Source organism: Phyllobates terribilis, unplaced genomic scaffold (genome assembly GCF_046119375.1).
Source record: "Phyllobates terribilis strain yellow unplaced genomic scaffold, ASM4611937v1 Scaffold_14__1_contigs__length_39327217, whole genome shotgun sequence".
Lineage (NCBI taxonomy): Eukaryota > Metazoa > Chordata > Amphibia > Anura > Dendrobatidae > Phyllobates > Phyllobates terribilis.
This window is the reverse complement of record NW_027362774.1, coordinates 23,006,235-23,024,963: the sequence shown is the minus strand read 5'-3', so window position 1 is coordinate 23,024,963 and position 18,729 is coordinate 23,006,235. Positions and strand designations below refer to the sequence as shown.

Sequence of the window (18,729 nt, the reverse complement as noted above, 5' to 3'; positions counted from 1 at the left end):
TACTATAATACTGTAACTACTATAATACTTCCCACTATGTACAAGAGTATAACTACTATAATACTGCTCCTATGTACAAGAATATGACTACTATAATACTGCTCCTATGTACAACAATATAATTACTATAATACTGTCCCTATGTACAAGAATATAACTACTATAATACTGCTCCTATGTACAAGAATATAACTACTATAATACTGTAACTACTATAATACTGCCCCTATGTACAAGAATATATCTGCTATAATACTGCTCCTATGTACAACAATATAACTACTATAATACTCCCCCTATGTACAAGAATAAAACTACTATAATTCTGCCTCTATGTACAAGAATATAACTACTGTAACACTGCTCCTATGCACAAGAATATAACTACTATAATACTGCCCCCTATGTACAAGAATATAACCACTATAACACTGCCCCTATGTACAAGAATATAACTACTATAATACTGCCCCTATGTACAAGAATATAACCACTATAATACTGCTCCTATGTACAAGAATATAACTCCTATAATACTGCCCCTATGTACAAGAACATAACTACTATAATACTGCCCCTATGTACAAGAATATAACTACTATAATACTGCTCCTATGTACAAGAATATAACTACTATAATTCTGCCCCTATGTACAAGAATATAACTACTGTAACACTGCTCCTATGCACAAGAATATAACTACTATAATACTGCCCCTATGTACAAGAAGAAAACTACTATAATACTGCCCCCTATGTACAAGAATATAACCACTATAATACTGTTCCTATGTACAATAATATAACTACTATAATACTGCTCCTATGTACATGAATATAACTACTATAATACTGCTCCTATGTACAAGAATATAACTACTATAATACTGCCCCTATGTACAAGAATATAACTAATATAATACTGCTCCTATGTACATGAATATAACTACTATAATACTGTAACTACTATAATACTTCCCACTATGTACAAGAGTATAACTACTATAATACTGCTCCTATGTACAAGAATATGACTACTATAATACTGCTCCTATGTACAACAATATAATTACTATAATACTGTCCCTATGTACAAGAATATAACTACTATAATACTGCTCCTATGTACAAGAATATAACTACTATAATACTGTAACTACTATAATACTTCCCCTATGTACAAGAATATATCTACTATAATACTGCTCCTATGTACAAGAATATAACTACTATAATTCCCCCTATGTACAAGAATATAACTACTATAATTCTGCCCCTATGTACAAGAATATAACTACTATAATACTGCCCCCTATGTACAAGAATATAACCACTATAATACTACTCCTATGTACAAGAATATAACTACTATAATACTGCCCCTATGTACAAGAATATAACTACTATAATACTGTAACTACTATAATACTGCCCCTATGTACAAGAATATAACTACTATAATACTGCTCCTATGTACAAGAATATAACTACTATAATACTGCCTCCTATGTACAAAAATATAACTACTATAATACTGCCCCTATGTACAAGAATATAACTACTATAATACTGCCCCCTATGTACAAGAATATAATCACTATAATACTGCTGCTATGTACAAGAATATAACTGCTACAATACTGCTCCTATGTGCAAGAATATAACTACTATAATACTGTAACTACTATAATACTGCTCCTATGTACAAGAATACAACAACTATAGTACTGTAACTACTATAATACTGCCCCTATGTACAAGAATATAACTGCTATAATACTGCCCCTATGTACAATAATATAACCACTATAATACTGCTGCTATGTACAAGAATATAACTACTATAATAATGCCCACTATGTACAAGAATATAACTACTATAATAATGCCCACTATGTGCAAGAATATAACTACTATAATACTGCTCCTATGTACAGGAATATAACTACTATAATACTGCTATGTATAAGAATATAACTGCTATAATACTGCTCCTATGTACAAGAATATAACTACTATAATACTGCTCCTATGTACAAGAATATAACTACTATAATACTGCCCCCTATGTACAAGAATATAACCACTATAATACTGCTGCTATGTACAAGAATATAACTACTATAATACTGCCCCTATGTACAAGAATATAACTACTATAATACTGCCCCTATGTACAAGAATATAACTATAAAAATGCCCCTATGTACAAGAATATAACTACTATAAAAATGCCCCTATGTACAAGAATATAACTTCTTTAATACTGCCCCCTATGTACAAGAATATAATCACTATAATACTGCTGCTATGTACAAGAATATAACTACTATAATACTGCTCCTATGTACAAGAATATAACTACTATAATACTGTAACTACTATAATACTGCCCCTATGTACAAGAATATAACTACTATAATACTGCTCCTATGTACAAGAATATAACTACTATAATACTGCCTCCTATGTACAAGAATATAACTACTATAATACTGCCTCTATGTGCAAGAACATAACTACTATAATACTGCTCCTATGTACAAGAATATAACTACTATAATACTGCCTCTATGTGCAAGAACATAACTACTATAATACTGCTCCTATGTACAAGAATATAACTACTATAATACTGCCCCTATGTACAAGAATACAACTACTATAATACTGCCCCCTATGTACAAGAATATAACTACTATAATACTGCCCCTATGTACAAGAATATAACTACTATAATACTGCTCCTATGTACAAGAATATAACTACAATAATACTGCCCCTATGTACAAGAATATAACTACTATAATACTGCTCCTATGTACAAGAATATAACTACAATAATACTGCCCCTATGTACAAGAATATAACTACTATAATACTGCCCCCTATGTACAAGAATATAACCACTATAATACTGCTCCTATGTACAAGAATATAACTACTATAATACTGCCCCTATGTACAAAAATATAACTACTATAATATTGCCCCTATGTACAAGAATATAACTACTATAATACTGCTCCTATGTACAAGAATATAACTACTGTAACACTGCTCCTATGCACAAGAATATAACTACTATAATACTGCCCCTATGTACAAGAATATAACTACTATAATACTGCCCCCTATGTATAAGAATATAATCACTATAATACTGCTGCTATGTACAAGAATATAACCGCTACAATACTGCTCCTATGTACAAGAATATAACTACTATAATACTGCCCCTATGTACAAGAATATAACTACTATAATACTGCTCCTATGTACAAGAATATAACTACTATAATACTGCCTCCTATGTACAAGAATATAACTACTATAATACTGCCCCTATGTACAAGAATATAACTACTATAATACTGCCACTATGTACAAGAATATAACTACTATAATACTGCCACTATGTACAAGAATATAACTACTATAATACTGCCCCCTATGTACAAGAATATAACTACTATAATACTGCCCCTATGTACAAAAATATAGCTACTATAATACTGCCCCTATGTACAAGAATATAACTGCTATAATACTGCTCCTATGTACAAGAATATAACTGCTATAATACTGCTCCCTATGTACAAGAATATAACTACTATAATGCTGCCCCTATGTACAAGAATATTACTACGCTAATACTGCCTCCTATGTTCAAGAATATAACCACTATTATACTGCTGCTATGTACAAGAATATAACTACTATAATATTGCTCCCTATGTACAAGAATATAACTACTATAATACTGCTCCTATGTACAAGAATATAACTACTATAATACTGTAACTACTATAATACTGCCCCTATGTACAAGAATATAACTACTATAATACTGCTCCTATGTACAAGAATATAACTACTATAATACTGCCCCTATGTACAAGAATATAACTACTATAATACTGCTCCTATGTACAATATAACTACTATAATATTGTAACTACTATAATACTGCCCCTATGTACAAGAATATAACTACTATAATACTGCTCTTATGTACAACAATATAACTACTATAATACTGCTCTCATGTACAAGAATATAACTACTATAATACTGCTCCTATGTACAAGAATATAACTACTATAATACTGCTCCTATGTACAAGATTATAACTACTCTAATACTGCCTCCTATGTTCAAGAATATAACCACTATAATACTGCCTCCTATGTTCAAGAATATAACCACTATTATACTGCTGCTATGTACAAGAATATAACTACTATAATACTGCTCCCTATGTACAAGAATATAACTACTATAATACTGCTCCTATGTACAAGAATATAACTACTATAATACTGCTCCTATGTACAACAATATAACTACTATAATACTGCACCTATGTACAAGAATATAACTACTATAATACTGCTCCTATGTACAAGAATATAACTACTATAATACTGCCCCTATGTACAAGAATATAACTACTATAATACTGCTCCTATGTACAAGAATATAACTACTATAATACTGTAACTACTATAATACTGCCCCTATGTACAAGAATATAACTACTATAATACTGCTCTTATGTACAAGAATATAACTACTATAATACTGCCCCTATGTACAACAATATAGCTACTATAATACTGCCACTATGTACAAGAATATTGCTAGTATAATACTGCTACTATGTACAAGAATATAACTACTATAATACTGTAACTACTATAATACTGCCCCTATGTACAAGAATATAGCTACTACAATACTGCTCTTATGTACAACAATATATCTACTATAATACTGCTCCTATGTACAAGAATATAACTACTATAATACTGCTCCTATGTATAAGAATATAACTACTATAATACTGCCCCTATGTACAAAAATATAACTACTATAATACTGCTCCTATGTACAAGAATATAACTATTATAATACTGCCCCTATGTACAAGAATATAACTACTATAATACTGCCCCCTATGTATAAGAATATAACCACTATAATACTGCTGCTATGTACAAGAATATAACTACTATAATACTGCCCCCTATGTACAAGAATATAACCACTACTATAATACTGCCCCCTATGTACAAGAATATTACTACTATAATACTGCCCCTATGTGCAAGAATATAACTACTATAATACTGCCCCCTATGTACAAGAATATAACTACAATAATACTGCCCCTATGTACAAGAATATAACTACTATAATACTGCTCCTATGTACAAGAATATAACTACAATAATACTGCCCCCTATGTACAAGAATATAACCACTATAATACTGCTCCTATGTACAAGAATATAACTACTATAATACTGCCCCTATGTACAAAAATATAACTACTATAATACTGCCCCTATGTACAAGAATATAACTACTATAATACTGCTCCTATGTACAAGAATATAACTACTGTAACACTGCTCCTATGCACAAGAATATAACTACTATAATACTGCCCCTATGTACAAGAATATAACTACTATAATACTGCCCCCTATGTATAAGAATATAATCACTATAATACTGCTGCTATGTACAAGAATATAACCGCTACAATACTGCTCCTATGTACAAGAATATAACTACTATAATACTGCCCCTATGTACAAGAATATAACTACTATAATACTGCTCCTATGTACAAGAATATAACAACTATAATACTGCCTCCTATGTACAAGAATATAACTACTATAATACTGCCCCTATGTACAAGAATATAACTACTATAATACTGCCACTATGTACAAGAATATAACTACTATAATACTGCCACTATGTACAAGAATATAACTACTATAATACTGCCCCCTATGTACAAGAATATAACTACTATAATACTGCCCCTATGTACAAAAATATAGCTACTATAATACTGCCCCTATGTACAAGAATATAACTGCTATAATACTGCTCCTATGTACAAGAATATAACTGCTATAATACTGCTCCCTATGTACAAGAATATAACTACTATAATGCTGCCCCTATGTACAAGAATATTACTACGCTAATACTGCCTCCTATGTTCAAGAATATAACCACTATTATACTGCTGCTATGTACAAGAATATAACTACTATAATACTGCTCCCTATGTACAAGAATATAACTACTATAATACTGCTCCTATGTACAAGAATATAACTACTATAATACTGTAACTACTATAATACTGCCCCTATGTACAAGAATATAACTACTATAATACTGCTCCTATGTACAAGAATATAACTACTATAATACTGCCCCTATGTACAAGAATATAACTACTATAATACTGCTCCTATGTACAATATAACTACTATAATATTGTAACTACTATAATACTGCCCCTATGTACAAGAATATAACTACTATAATACTGCTCTTATGTACAACAATATAACTACTATAATACTGCTCTCATGTACAAGAATATAACTACTATAATACTGCTCCTATGTACAAGAATATAACTACTATAATACTGCTCCTATGTACAAGATTATAACTACTCTAATACTGCCTCCTATGTTCAAGAATATAACCACTATAATACTGCCTCCTATGTTCAAGAATATAACCACTATTATACTGCTGCTATGTACAAGAATATAACTACTATAATACTGCTCCCTATGTACAAGAATATAACTACTATAATACTGCTCCTATGTACAAGAATATAACTACTATAATACTGCTCCTATGTACAACAATATAACTACTATAATACTGCACCTATGTACAAGAATATAACTACTATAATACTGCTCCTATGTACAAGAATATAACTACTATAATACTGCCCCTATGTACAAGAATATAACTACTATAATACTGCTCCTATGTACAAGAATATAACTACTATAATACTGTAACTACTATAATACTGCCCCTATGTACAAGAATATAACTACTATAATACTGCTCTTATGTACAAGAATATAACTACTATAATACTGCCCCTATGTACAACAATATAGCTACTATAATACTGCCACTATGTACAAGAATATTGCTACTATAATACTGCTACTATGTACAAGAATATAACTACTATAATACTGTAACTACTATAATACTGCCCCTATGTACAAGAATATAGCTACTATAATACTGCTCTTATGTACAACAATATATCTACTATAATGCTGCTCCTATGTACAAGAATATAACTACTATAATACTGCTCCTATGTATAAGAATATAACTACTATAATACTGCCCCTATGTACAAAAATATAACTACTATAATACTGCTCCTATGTACAAGAATATAACTATTATAATACTGCCCCTATGTACAAGAATATAACTACTATAATACTGCCCCCTATGTATAAGAATATAACCACTATAATACTGCTGCTATGTACAAGAATATAACTACTATAATACTGCCCCCTATGTACAAGAATATAACCACTACTATAATACTGCCCCCTATGTACAAGAATATTACTACTATAATACTGCCCCTATGTGCAAGAATATAACTACTATAATACTGCCCCCTATGTACAAGAATGTAACTACTATAATACTGCTCCTATGTACAAGAATATAACTACTATAATACTGCCCCTATGTACAAGAATATAACTGCTATAATACTGCTCCTATGTACAAGAATATAACTACTATAATACTGCCCCTATGTACAAGAATATAACTACTCTATTACTGCCTCCTATGTTCAAGAATATAACCACTATTATACTGCTGCTATGTACAAGAATATAACTACTATAATACTGCTCCCTATGTACAAGAATATAACTACTATAATACTGCTCCCTATGTACAAGAATATAACTACTATAATACTGCTCCCTATGTACAAGAATATAACTTCTATAATACTGCTCCTATGTACAAGAATATAACTACTATAATACTGCACCTATGTACAAGAATATAACTACTATAATACTGTCCCTATGTACAAGAATATAACTGCAATAATACTGCTCCTATGTACAAGAATATAGCTACTATAATACTGCCCCTATGTGCAAGAATATAACTACTATAATACTGCCCCCTATGTACAAGAATATAACTACTATAATACTGCTCCTATGTACAAGAATATAACTATTATAATACTGCCCCTATGTACAAGAATATAACTACTATAATACTGCCCCCTATGTATAAGAATATAACCACTATAATACTGCTGCTATGTACAAGAATATAACTACTATAATACTGCCCCCTATGTACAAGAATATAACCACTACTATAATACTGCCCCTATGTACAAGAATATAACTACTATAATACTGCCCCTATGTACAAGAATATTACTACTATAATACTGCCCCTATGTGCAAGAATATAACTACTATAATACTGCCCCCTATGTACAAGAATATAACTACTATAATACTGCTCCTATGTACAAGAATATAACTACTATAATACTGCCCCTATGTACAAGAATATAACTACTATAATATTGCTCCTATGTACAAGAATATAACTACTATAATACTGCCCCTATGTACAAAAATATAACTACTATAATACTGCCCCTATGTACAAGAATATAACTACTATAATACTGCCCCTATGTACAAGAATATAACTGCTATAATACTGCTCCTATGTACAAGAATATAACTACTATAATACTGCCCCTATGTACAAGAATATAACTACTCTATTACTGCCTCCTATTTTCAAGAATATAACCACTATTATACTGCTGCTATGTACAAGAATATAACTACTATAATACTGCTCCCTATGTACAAGAATATAACTACTATAATACTGCTCCCTATGTACAAGAATATAACTACTATAATACTGCTCCCTATGTACAAGAATATAACTTCTATAATACTGCTCCTATGTACAAGAATATAACTACTATAATACTGCACCTATGTACAAGAATATAACTACTATAATACTGTCCCTATGTACAAGAATATAACTGCAATAATACTGCTCCTATGTACAAGAATATAACTACTATAATACTGCCCCTATGTGCAAGAATATAACTACTATAATACTGCCCCCTATGTACAAGAATATAACTACTATAATACTGCTCCTATGTACAAGAATATAACTACTATAATACTGTAACTACTATAATACTGCCCCTATGTACAAGAATATAACTACTATAATACTGCTCCCTATGTACAAGAATATAACTACTATAATGCTGCCCCTATGTACAAGAATATAACTACTATAATACTGCTCCTATGTACAAGAAAATAACTACTATAATACTGCCCCCAAGCTGTGAGGTTGTGTTTTGTAGCTCTCCTCATGTCTGGAGCAAGCCCAGGGCGGGGCCCCCCTGGGCGGGGAAGCTCCCCAGGCAAGGCCCAGGCTTCTCGGCCTACACTGGGACAAGGCTCCCAGGCTACTTCCAATGGGAATAATACACCCAGAGTCACTGTGAGACCTGTGACTGCAGCACAAAGCTCCAGCAAGAAAGAAGGAGATAAAGAGTCTGTGTGTAAAGTTTTGGGAGGAAAACCAGCTCCAAGTGCAACAAAGAAGCCAGATGTGAGTAAAGAAATGCAGCAAAGTGTGAAGCTTTGTAATCCACCCAGCGGAAGTCCAGTCCGTGCACAGCCCCAGCCGGCAGCTCAGCCTCCATCACCATCAGGTGTGCAGCTCAGCTCTCCAGTCTGCAGACAGAGACGGACGTCTCTGGAGAAACAAACCCTCCAGGAAAATCTCCAGCAGCAGCATGTGGTGTCCGGCATGGTGAATTCAGGTCGCACGAGGTTGCAGTCTGGTGTCAGCGGTAAACTTGCCGCAGTGCCTGAATCCAGCAAGGTAGCCACAAAAACACCTGTGGTGGACGCAAGGGACAAGTCAGTATTCAGAGTCCCTGACCCTGTGGCCAAGCCTAAATCTGTGGAGACGCAGCGTGCCCCCGAGCTGCAGCTGGCGGAGGAGATACCCGGACTGGTCAGGAAGATGGGTGAGTTGCAGCAGCACAAACAACTGCTGCAGATGCAGATAGACTTTATCTATAATCTAAAAGCAACTAACCCTGAGAGTAACACTGTATGTGACATGAAACTGAACTCACTTGGTGTAGAGCTGGCGAGTGTGGTGCAGGACATGGACAGTGTGCTGGAAAGCATGGGGCCCCTGAAGGAGACCTACGCAAACCGGGCACGGTTCGCCTCCTATAAGCAGGACTGTGCTGCGGAGTCCAGAACCCCTGATGTGAAGTCAGAGACCCCCCAGCTGCAGGCACGACCGGTGTTACAGGCTCCCCGCTTCTGTTTCCAGGTTGGAAAAACACTGCAACAGCAGGCAGCGGCGTGTGAACGGGAGTGTATACCTCAGATTCCAGCAGAGGCACCACAAGTCCCAGAGTGCCCCACACAGGAGCAGGACATTGCATGTGAGACTGTTTGTGCTGATGAGGCCGAGGCTGAAGCACAGACTGGCGCTAATGATGCTGTGCCTATGGGGTCGGGGGCTGGGGGGGATTTACAGGCTGTGATGGACGTTGTACTGTCTGATGATAATAATGCTGTTCATGATAATGTGCATGATATGGGTGATTGTCCCCCTTTACCATCTAGTACACAAGGTGTGACAGCCCCTCCTGCTGCAGACCCTATCCCTGTCAGCCAGCCTAGTGTGACCCGGCAGGTGCCCCCCAGGAATGCCTGGAGCCGCGGCGCTCCGTCTTTCACCTCCGGAGCAGGGTATACGGGCCAGACATTTAGGCGCATAAATGTAGTGCGTTTTAAATTCTTAGGTGCCAAGGAGGATCTACCACAACGCAGGTATGTGGTGAGAGAGCTACTATGCCGCCAGATGGGGTTTTTGCCGACTGAAATCCTGGCGGTAACTAATCTGCAGGACAGGCAGGGCTATGATGTCAGCTTTAAGCTCATGCCTGACCTGGATAGATTCTGGGCCAATTACCCCAAGTTCAGAGAAACTGAAGGCTGGAATAAGTTTATACTGGTTCCCATTTCCAGGCCAGATACCGTCACTGTGAATATCACCTTCTGGAATGAGGCCGTTCCCCCACAGGACATCCAGGTGAGGCTCCAGAGACATTGTGACCTCGTCTCTGGACTCACCAAGATCAGAGATGAGGATGGTATCTGGACAACGGGGTGGAAGGTCCAGGTGAAGCTGCGGCAGTATAACAACATCACTGCCCACCTACCCAACTCCTTCTTCATTGGGAGGGAGAAGGGGGCATGTTACTATCCCGGACAGCCAAGAAAATGCTTTAAATGTGGTAAAACAGGTCATCTGGCTAATGCCTGTACTGTAGTAAAGTGCAGCCTGTGTGGGGTAATCGGCCATGTCGCTGCAGACTGCCGGGACGTTAGGTGCAACTTCTGTGGTAAGATGGGCCACCCTCACAGGGACTGTCCAGACGCCTGGCACAATATCTGCAAAGCCTTCCCTGATGAGGATGTGATGGCAGGGGCAGAGGCTCAGGAGGTGGTGGCAGGGGCAGAGGCTCAGGAGGTGGTGGCAGGGGCAGAGGCTCAGGAGGTGGTGGCAGGGGCAGAGGCTCAGGAGGTGGTGGCAGGGGCAGAGGCTCAGGAGGTGGTGGCAAGGGTGCAGGAGGAAGAGGATTTAACTTTAGCAGGGATACTGAATAGCTCAGGTGCCCGCCAGGAGTCCACCCATGTAACACCAGAGCAGCGGGGTACAGAGGGTGCAGAGGGGAACATGGAGGTCGTGCCTCAGGTAGCCCCCCCTTCAGCATCAATGTCTGTATCTGATGACTGGAGCGTAAATCATAATAAAAGAAAGAAAAAGAACACGTCCTCCCGTAAACCTGAGGCAGAATATGACTCTGGTCAGAGTGGTAGTAAGAAGGTCCAGAGTTCTGCAGATGTGATGGTTGTGTCCAACAAATATGGAGTCTTATCTGAGGATAATGATGATGACTATGAGGAAGAGTTGAGGAAAATTGATGCTGAATGTGACAGGGACACAGTGGACCATCCCCCGCCAAAGCGGAAGCCCTTATCTGTGGACCCTCAGGTGGAGGCTGACATGGACACCGGTGGTGGACAGAATATCTCTGATTCACGATGATGGCTGTTACTCTGCTCCTTCTATATTGTGTTGTGATGGCGGGGTTCTCATTAACACTGACATCAAGTAACGTGAATAGTATTAAGGTGAGGAGGACGAGACACGCAGTGTATGAACATCTCAGATACCTGGACACAGATGTCATCTTCCTGCAGGAGACACGACTGACATCTCTGGGGCTTTTGAGAGAGGCAGAGAGGGAATGGCGGTCCGGTCCATCTTTCTGGTCACTGGCTGTGGAGCCTTACGCCGGGGTTGCTATCCTGTTTAACACCCATGATGTGACTGTACATAGGATGACAGAAGTGGTCATGGGAAGGTGTCTGGTCCTGGAAGTCACTATCCATGGTAGGCGACTCCGGCTTATTAACATCTATGGGCCACAGACGGTGACTGACAGGATCCAGCTGTTTAATGACGTCAGGCCTTTCCTCTTCACCTCTCTCCCGGTGGTGATGGCGGGAGACTTTAATGCCATACTGACATCAGGTGACAGCTCCTCAGGTAGGACAGTGACCAGGGACGGCAAGGTCCTACATAACATCATAATGCAGGCAGGACTGACTGACATTTTCACACAGGGAGGTCGTCAGCCAAAATTTACGTATTCTTGTTCCAACAGGAGCAGTAGGATAGATTTTGTTTTTGCGAGTCCTACTGAGGCTGTCAGCTCCCTGAGTGAGAAGGTCGTCCCTTACTCTGACTACCTCGCCTTGTGCTTCTGTCTGGGGACCTCTAACCGCCCAGACATTGGTAGAGGGTTGTGGAAGCTTAATTCCAGTTTCCTAGGTGATGCCTATGTCCAGAGTCGTGTCCACTCCCTTATTCAGGTCCATCTAGACAGGGTTGATTTTTATGACAACATGACGGACTGGTGGGAGGACGTCAAGGAGGATATCAGATCCCTCTTAAAGAGACTGTCAGTTAATAAAGGGAGGAACAAGTACAGCCAGTACCTAAAGCTGCGTAAAGAATTGGAGTCATTGTATTCGGCAGGCGGGGATGACAAAGTGAAGATCGACCGGCTGAAATCTGAGATAAGGCAGTATCAGTACAGCAGGTACACCTCCCTGGTTCTTGAACGGGATTATGGGTCCTTAGGGGCACCTGATCCCTTTTGAGAATTGCAGGGAGAGGGTGGCCAAAAAAATGGTCCCAGGTCTCACTGACTCCCAGGGTGTATTGCAGGATTCACGGGAGGGTATTCTGGGGGTCGTGAGATCTTACTATGCTGACTTGTTTCAGAGGAAAGTTTTGGATAAAAATAAGATGGCTCAATTCTTGGAGGCAACTCCAGTGCCTGATACTAACGATCTGGACTTTTCTTCTTTGACAGCAGAATTAACGGTGGAGGAAGTTAAGGCGGCTATTGATAAATTATATCTGAAGAAGGCACCAGGTCCAGATGGTATAACAGCAGAATTTTATAAGGAATTCAGAGACCTCCTGGCTCCAATCCTTGTGGATGTGTATAGGAATTGTCTAGAAAATCACCTGATGCCTCCATCCATGAGAGTGTCCTCGTTAATTCTGCTGTCTAAAGGTAAAGAGCCGAGTGACATCAAGAACTGGAGGCCGATTGCCCTCTTGAATGTAGACAGGAAGATTCTGGCAAAGATCCTGTTTTCTAGGTTAGTCTATTTGTCCCCGACACTGTTGGCAGGCTCTCAGTTTGGCACAGTAAAAGGGCGGAACATCTCTGGAGCAGTCATCTCGATACGGGAGATGTTTGAGAGATGTAAAGCTCTGCGGTGTGGGAGATATGTTGTCAGTCTAGACCAGGCTAAAGCCTTTGACAGGGTTGATCACGATTATCTGTGGGCCACTTTGTCAAAGTACGGTGTTCCGGGACAATTCGTGGATTGGCTGAAGACTTTGTATAGAGAGGCGCTGAGCTTTCCTCTGATTAATGGTTGGCAGGGTGATACTTTTGGAGTTGAGGCAGGGGTGAGACAGGGCTGCCCACTGAGTCCGCTCCTGTATGTTTTCGCCATAGACCCGTTTCTGAGGTCACTGCAGGAGTGTGATTTTCAGGGGGTGCCGGTCCCCCACTGCCTGCCTCTGACTGTTGTTGCCTATGCTGATGATGTGACATTGGTGATCTCCAATCCTCAAGAGGTGTGGATGTTATCGGCGGCCATCAGAAGCTACTCTGAGGCCTCCGGGTCTCTGGTCAACCTTGAGAAGAGTCAAGCTCTGTGGACGTTAGACACTGATCCCGGCTTTGATCTGCCACAGTTTGCTAAGGCCTCCACCCATATTAAGATCTTAGGGGTTAAATTTGGGAGGGATGATAATGCCAAGCTAAATTGGGAAGAGAAATTGGAAACCGGAAATGCAAAGGTTCAGCGATGGAAGAACTGGAGGCTGACCTACAGAGAAAGGGTCGCTATGTTGAAGACCTACCTGGTCCCCATCTTCTTGTATGTCTCTGTTATTTTCCCTTTGCCAGAGTCTTTCTCAGTGAGGCTTTTCAGCTTGTTCTTCCAGCTCTTGTGGGGGAATAGGTTGAACCTAATAAAGAGGGGAGTAACGTACCTACGGCGGAGAGATGGTGGCTCCAAGGGTTTTCTTTGACTCCCTGTTTCTAAAAGTGAATTTTGGGAACATGGACTCAAACAGTAGCTCCCTGTGGGTGAATAGTATCAAGGACTGGATATTGCCTTTTGCAGAGTCTTGGGTGCGAGGTGGCAGTCTCAAGAGGAGGAGATGGACAGGTGGCCACCTCCCCCAGTATCTGGACTACGGTCTGAAGTGTGTCAGGAAGTGGGGACTGGAGAGGTCTTACATTGAGAGCAATACGAGAAGAGACCTATATGCTCATGTATGTGGGACGTTCTTCTTTTCTCCACTGGCCCTGAGAGATTGTGTCACCACCGCCCTGCAGGAAAGTCTCAGGTTCCTAAACGGGAAACGACTTCCTCCCAAACTGTTTGACATCTCTTGGCTTTCACTACATAGTCGGCTCTTTGTCAGGGGGAACCTGAAACATCTGAGTGTCTCTGATCGGAATTGTCCCCTTGGTTGTCAGCAGGAGGAGACTATGGAGCACTTTATCTGTGATTGCTGGGGAGGGAGGAAGATCTGGGAGGAGGTGTCAGCTAATCTAAAAATCCCCAGACTTCTGACCCTAAAGTATCCTGACATAATCTATGGTGTCCCATCCACTGTCAGTAACATAGACAGAGAGACCATGTACATTATAATCAGTGTCATAAAATACTATCACTGGCACATGAGAACCCGGGTGTCACTGCACAATGAGCCGTTCGATCACACCGCTGCAGCCAATCAGGTGATATCAGAACTCCGGTGGATAAAATCACTAGAAGTTGGAAGGAGTCAGAAAAACATAAAGTTATGGAGCAACGTAAAATTCAGTTAGGGAATGTGATGATTATTATTATTATTATTATTATTATTATTTTTTATTTTATTTTTTTTTTTCTCTTTCCCGCAGGCGTGGACTTTTTAATTTATTTATGTATATGATCTGATTATTTTAATGTTTTGTTTTTTTTTTTGTATATATAACCCATGTGATTTGTCTTTTTGTAATACTGGATTATTTTTGTTTGTTATAATTGTATTTATGTTTGTTTTTATAATAAAAATTGCCCCTATGTACAAGAATATAACCACTATAATACTGCTGCTATGTACAAGAATATAACTACTATAATACTGCCCCCCATGTACAAGAATATAACCACTATAATACTGCTGCTATGTACAAGAATATAACTACTATAATACTGCTCCTATGTACAAGAATATAACTACTGTAATACTGCCCCCTATGTACAAGAATATAACTACTATAATACTGCCCCCTATGTACAAGAATATAACTACTATAATACTGTCCCTATGTACAGGAATATAACTCCTATAATACTGCTGTTATGTACAAGAATATAACCACTATAATACTGCTGCTATGTACAAGAATATAACTACTATAATACTGCCCCTATGTACAAGAATATAACTACTATAATACTGCTGCTATGTACAAGAATATAACTACTATAATACTGCTCCTATGTACAAGAATATAACTATTGTAATACTGCCCCCTATGTACAAGAATATAACTACTATAATACTGCCCCCTATGTACAAGAATATAACTACTATAATACTGTCCCTATGTACAGGAATATAACTCCTATAATACTGCTGTTATGTCCAAGAATATAACCACTATAAAACTGCCCCTATGTACAAGAATGTAACTACTATAATACTGCCCCTATGTACAAGAATATAACTACTATAATACTGCTCTTATGTACAACAATATAACTACTATAATACTGCTGTTATGTACAAGAATATCACTACTAAAATACTGCTCCTATGTACAAGAATATAACTACTATAATAATGCCCAATATGTACAAGAATATAACTACTATAATACTGCTCCTATGTACAAGAATATAACTACTATAATACTGCTCCTATGTATAAGAATATAACTACTATAATACTGCCCCTATGTACAAGAATATAACTACTATAATACTGCCCCTATGTACAAGAATATAACTACTATAATACTGCCCCTATGTACAAGAATATAACTACTATAATACTGCCCCCTATGTACAAGAATATAACCACTATAATACTGCTGCTATGTACAAGAATATAACTACTATAATACTGCCCACTATGTACAAGAATATAACCACTATAAAACTGCCCCTATGTACAAGAATATAACCACTATAAAACTGCCCCTATGTACAAGAATATAACTACTATAATACTGCCCCTATGTACAAGAATATAACTACTATAATACTGCTCCTATGTACAAGAATATAACTACTATAATTCTGCCCCTATGTACAAGAATACAACTACAATAATACTGCTCCTATGTACAAGAATATAACTACTATAATACTGTCCCTATGTACAAGAATATAACTACTATAATACTGCTCCTATGTACAAGAATATAACTACTATAATACTGCTCCCTATGTACAAGAATATAACTACTATAATACTGCTCCCTATGTACAAGAATATAACTACTATAATACTGCCCCTATGTACAGGAATATAACTACTATAATACTGCCCCCTATGTACAAGAATATAACCACTATAATACTGCTGCTATGCACAAGAATATAACTACTATAATACTGCTCCTATGTACAAGAATATAACTACTATAATACTGCTCCTATGTACAAGAATATAACTACTATAATACTGCCCCTATGTACAAGAATATAACTACTATAATACTGCCCCCTATGTACAAGAATATAACCACTATAATACTGCTGCTATGTACAAGAATATAACTACTATAATACTGCCCCTATGTACAAGAATATAACTACTATAATACTGCTCCTATGTACAAGAATATAACTACTATAATACTGCCCCTATGTACAAGAATATAACTACTATAATACTGCCCCCTATGTACAAGAATATAACCACTATAATACTGCTCCTATGTACAAGAATATAACTACTATAATACTGCTCCTATGTACAAGAATATAACTACTATAATACTGCCCATATGTACAAGAATATAACTACTATAATACTGCTCCTATGTACAAGAATATAACTACTATAATTCTGCCCCTATGTACAAGAATATAACTACTGTAATACTGCTCCTATGTACAAGAATATAACTATTATAATACTGCCCCTATGTACAAGAATATAACTACTATAATACTGCCCCCTGTGTACAATAATATAATCACTATAATACTGCTGCTATGTACAAGAATATAACTGCTATAATACTGCTCCTATGTACAAGAATATAACTACTATAATACTGTAACTACTATAATACTGCCCCTATGTATAAGAATATAACTACTGTAATACTGCTCCTATGTACAAGAATATAACTACTATAATACTGCCCCTATGTACAAGAATATAACTACTATAATACTGCCCCCTATGTACAAGAATATAACTACTATAATACTGTAACTACTATAATACTGCCCCTATGTACAAGAATATAACTACTATAATACTGTTCCTATGTACAAGAATATAACTATTATAATACTGCCCCTATGTACAAGAATATATCTACTATATTACTGCTCCTATGTACAAGAATATAACTACTATAATACTGCCTCCTATGTACAAGAATATAACTACTATAATACTGCTCCTATGTACAAGAATATAACTACTATAATACTGCCCCCTATGTACAAGAATATAACTACTATAATACTGCTCCTATGTACAAGAATATAACTACTATAATATTGCCCCCTATGTACAAGAATATAACTACTATAATACTGCTCCTATGTACAAGAATATAACTACTATAATACTGCCCCCTATGTACAAGAATATAATCACTATAATACTGCTGCTATGTACAAGAATATAACTGCTATAATACTGCTCCTATGTACAAGAATATAACTACTATAATACTGTAACTACTATAATACTGCCCCTATGTACAAGAATATAACTACTATAATACTGCTCCTATGTACAAGAATATAACTACTATAATTCTGCCCCTATGTACAAGAATATAACTACTATAATACTGCTCCTATGTACAAGAATATAACTACTATAATACTGCCCGTATGTACAAGAATATAACTGCTATAGTACTGCTCCTATGTACAAGAA

The 18,729-nt window shown here is 37.2% G+C and overlaps 1 protein-coding gene across 1 annotated transcript; it reads left to right on the top strand.

The window, feature by feature from the left end:
• Positions 1-9,560: 9,560 nt before the first annotated feature.
• On the top strand, positions 9,561-12,051 carry LOC141175827 (uncharacterized). Its single transcript, XM_073659771.1, has 2 exons — positions 9,561-11,499; positions 11,554-12,051. Exons 1-2 carry the CDS (start codon positions 9,724-9,726, stop codon positions 12,049-12,051), a joined length of 2,274 nt encoding a protein of 757 aa, XP_073515872.1. The 5' UTR covers positions 9,561-9,723.
• Positions 12,052-18,729: the final 6,678 nt, after the last annotated feature.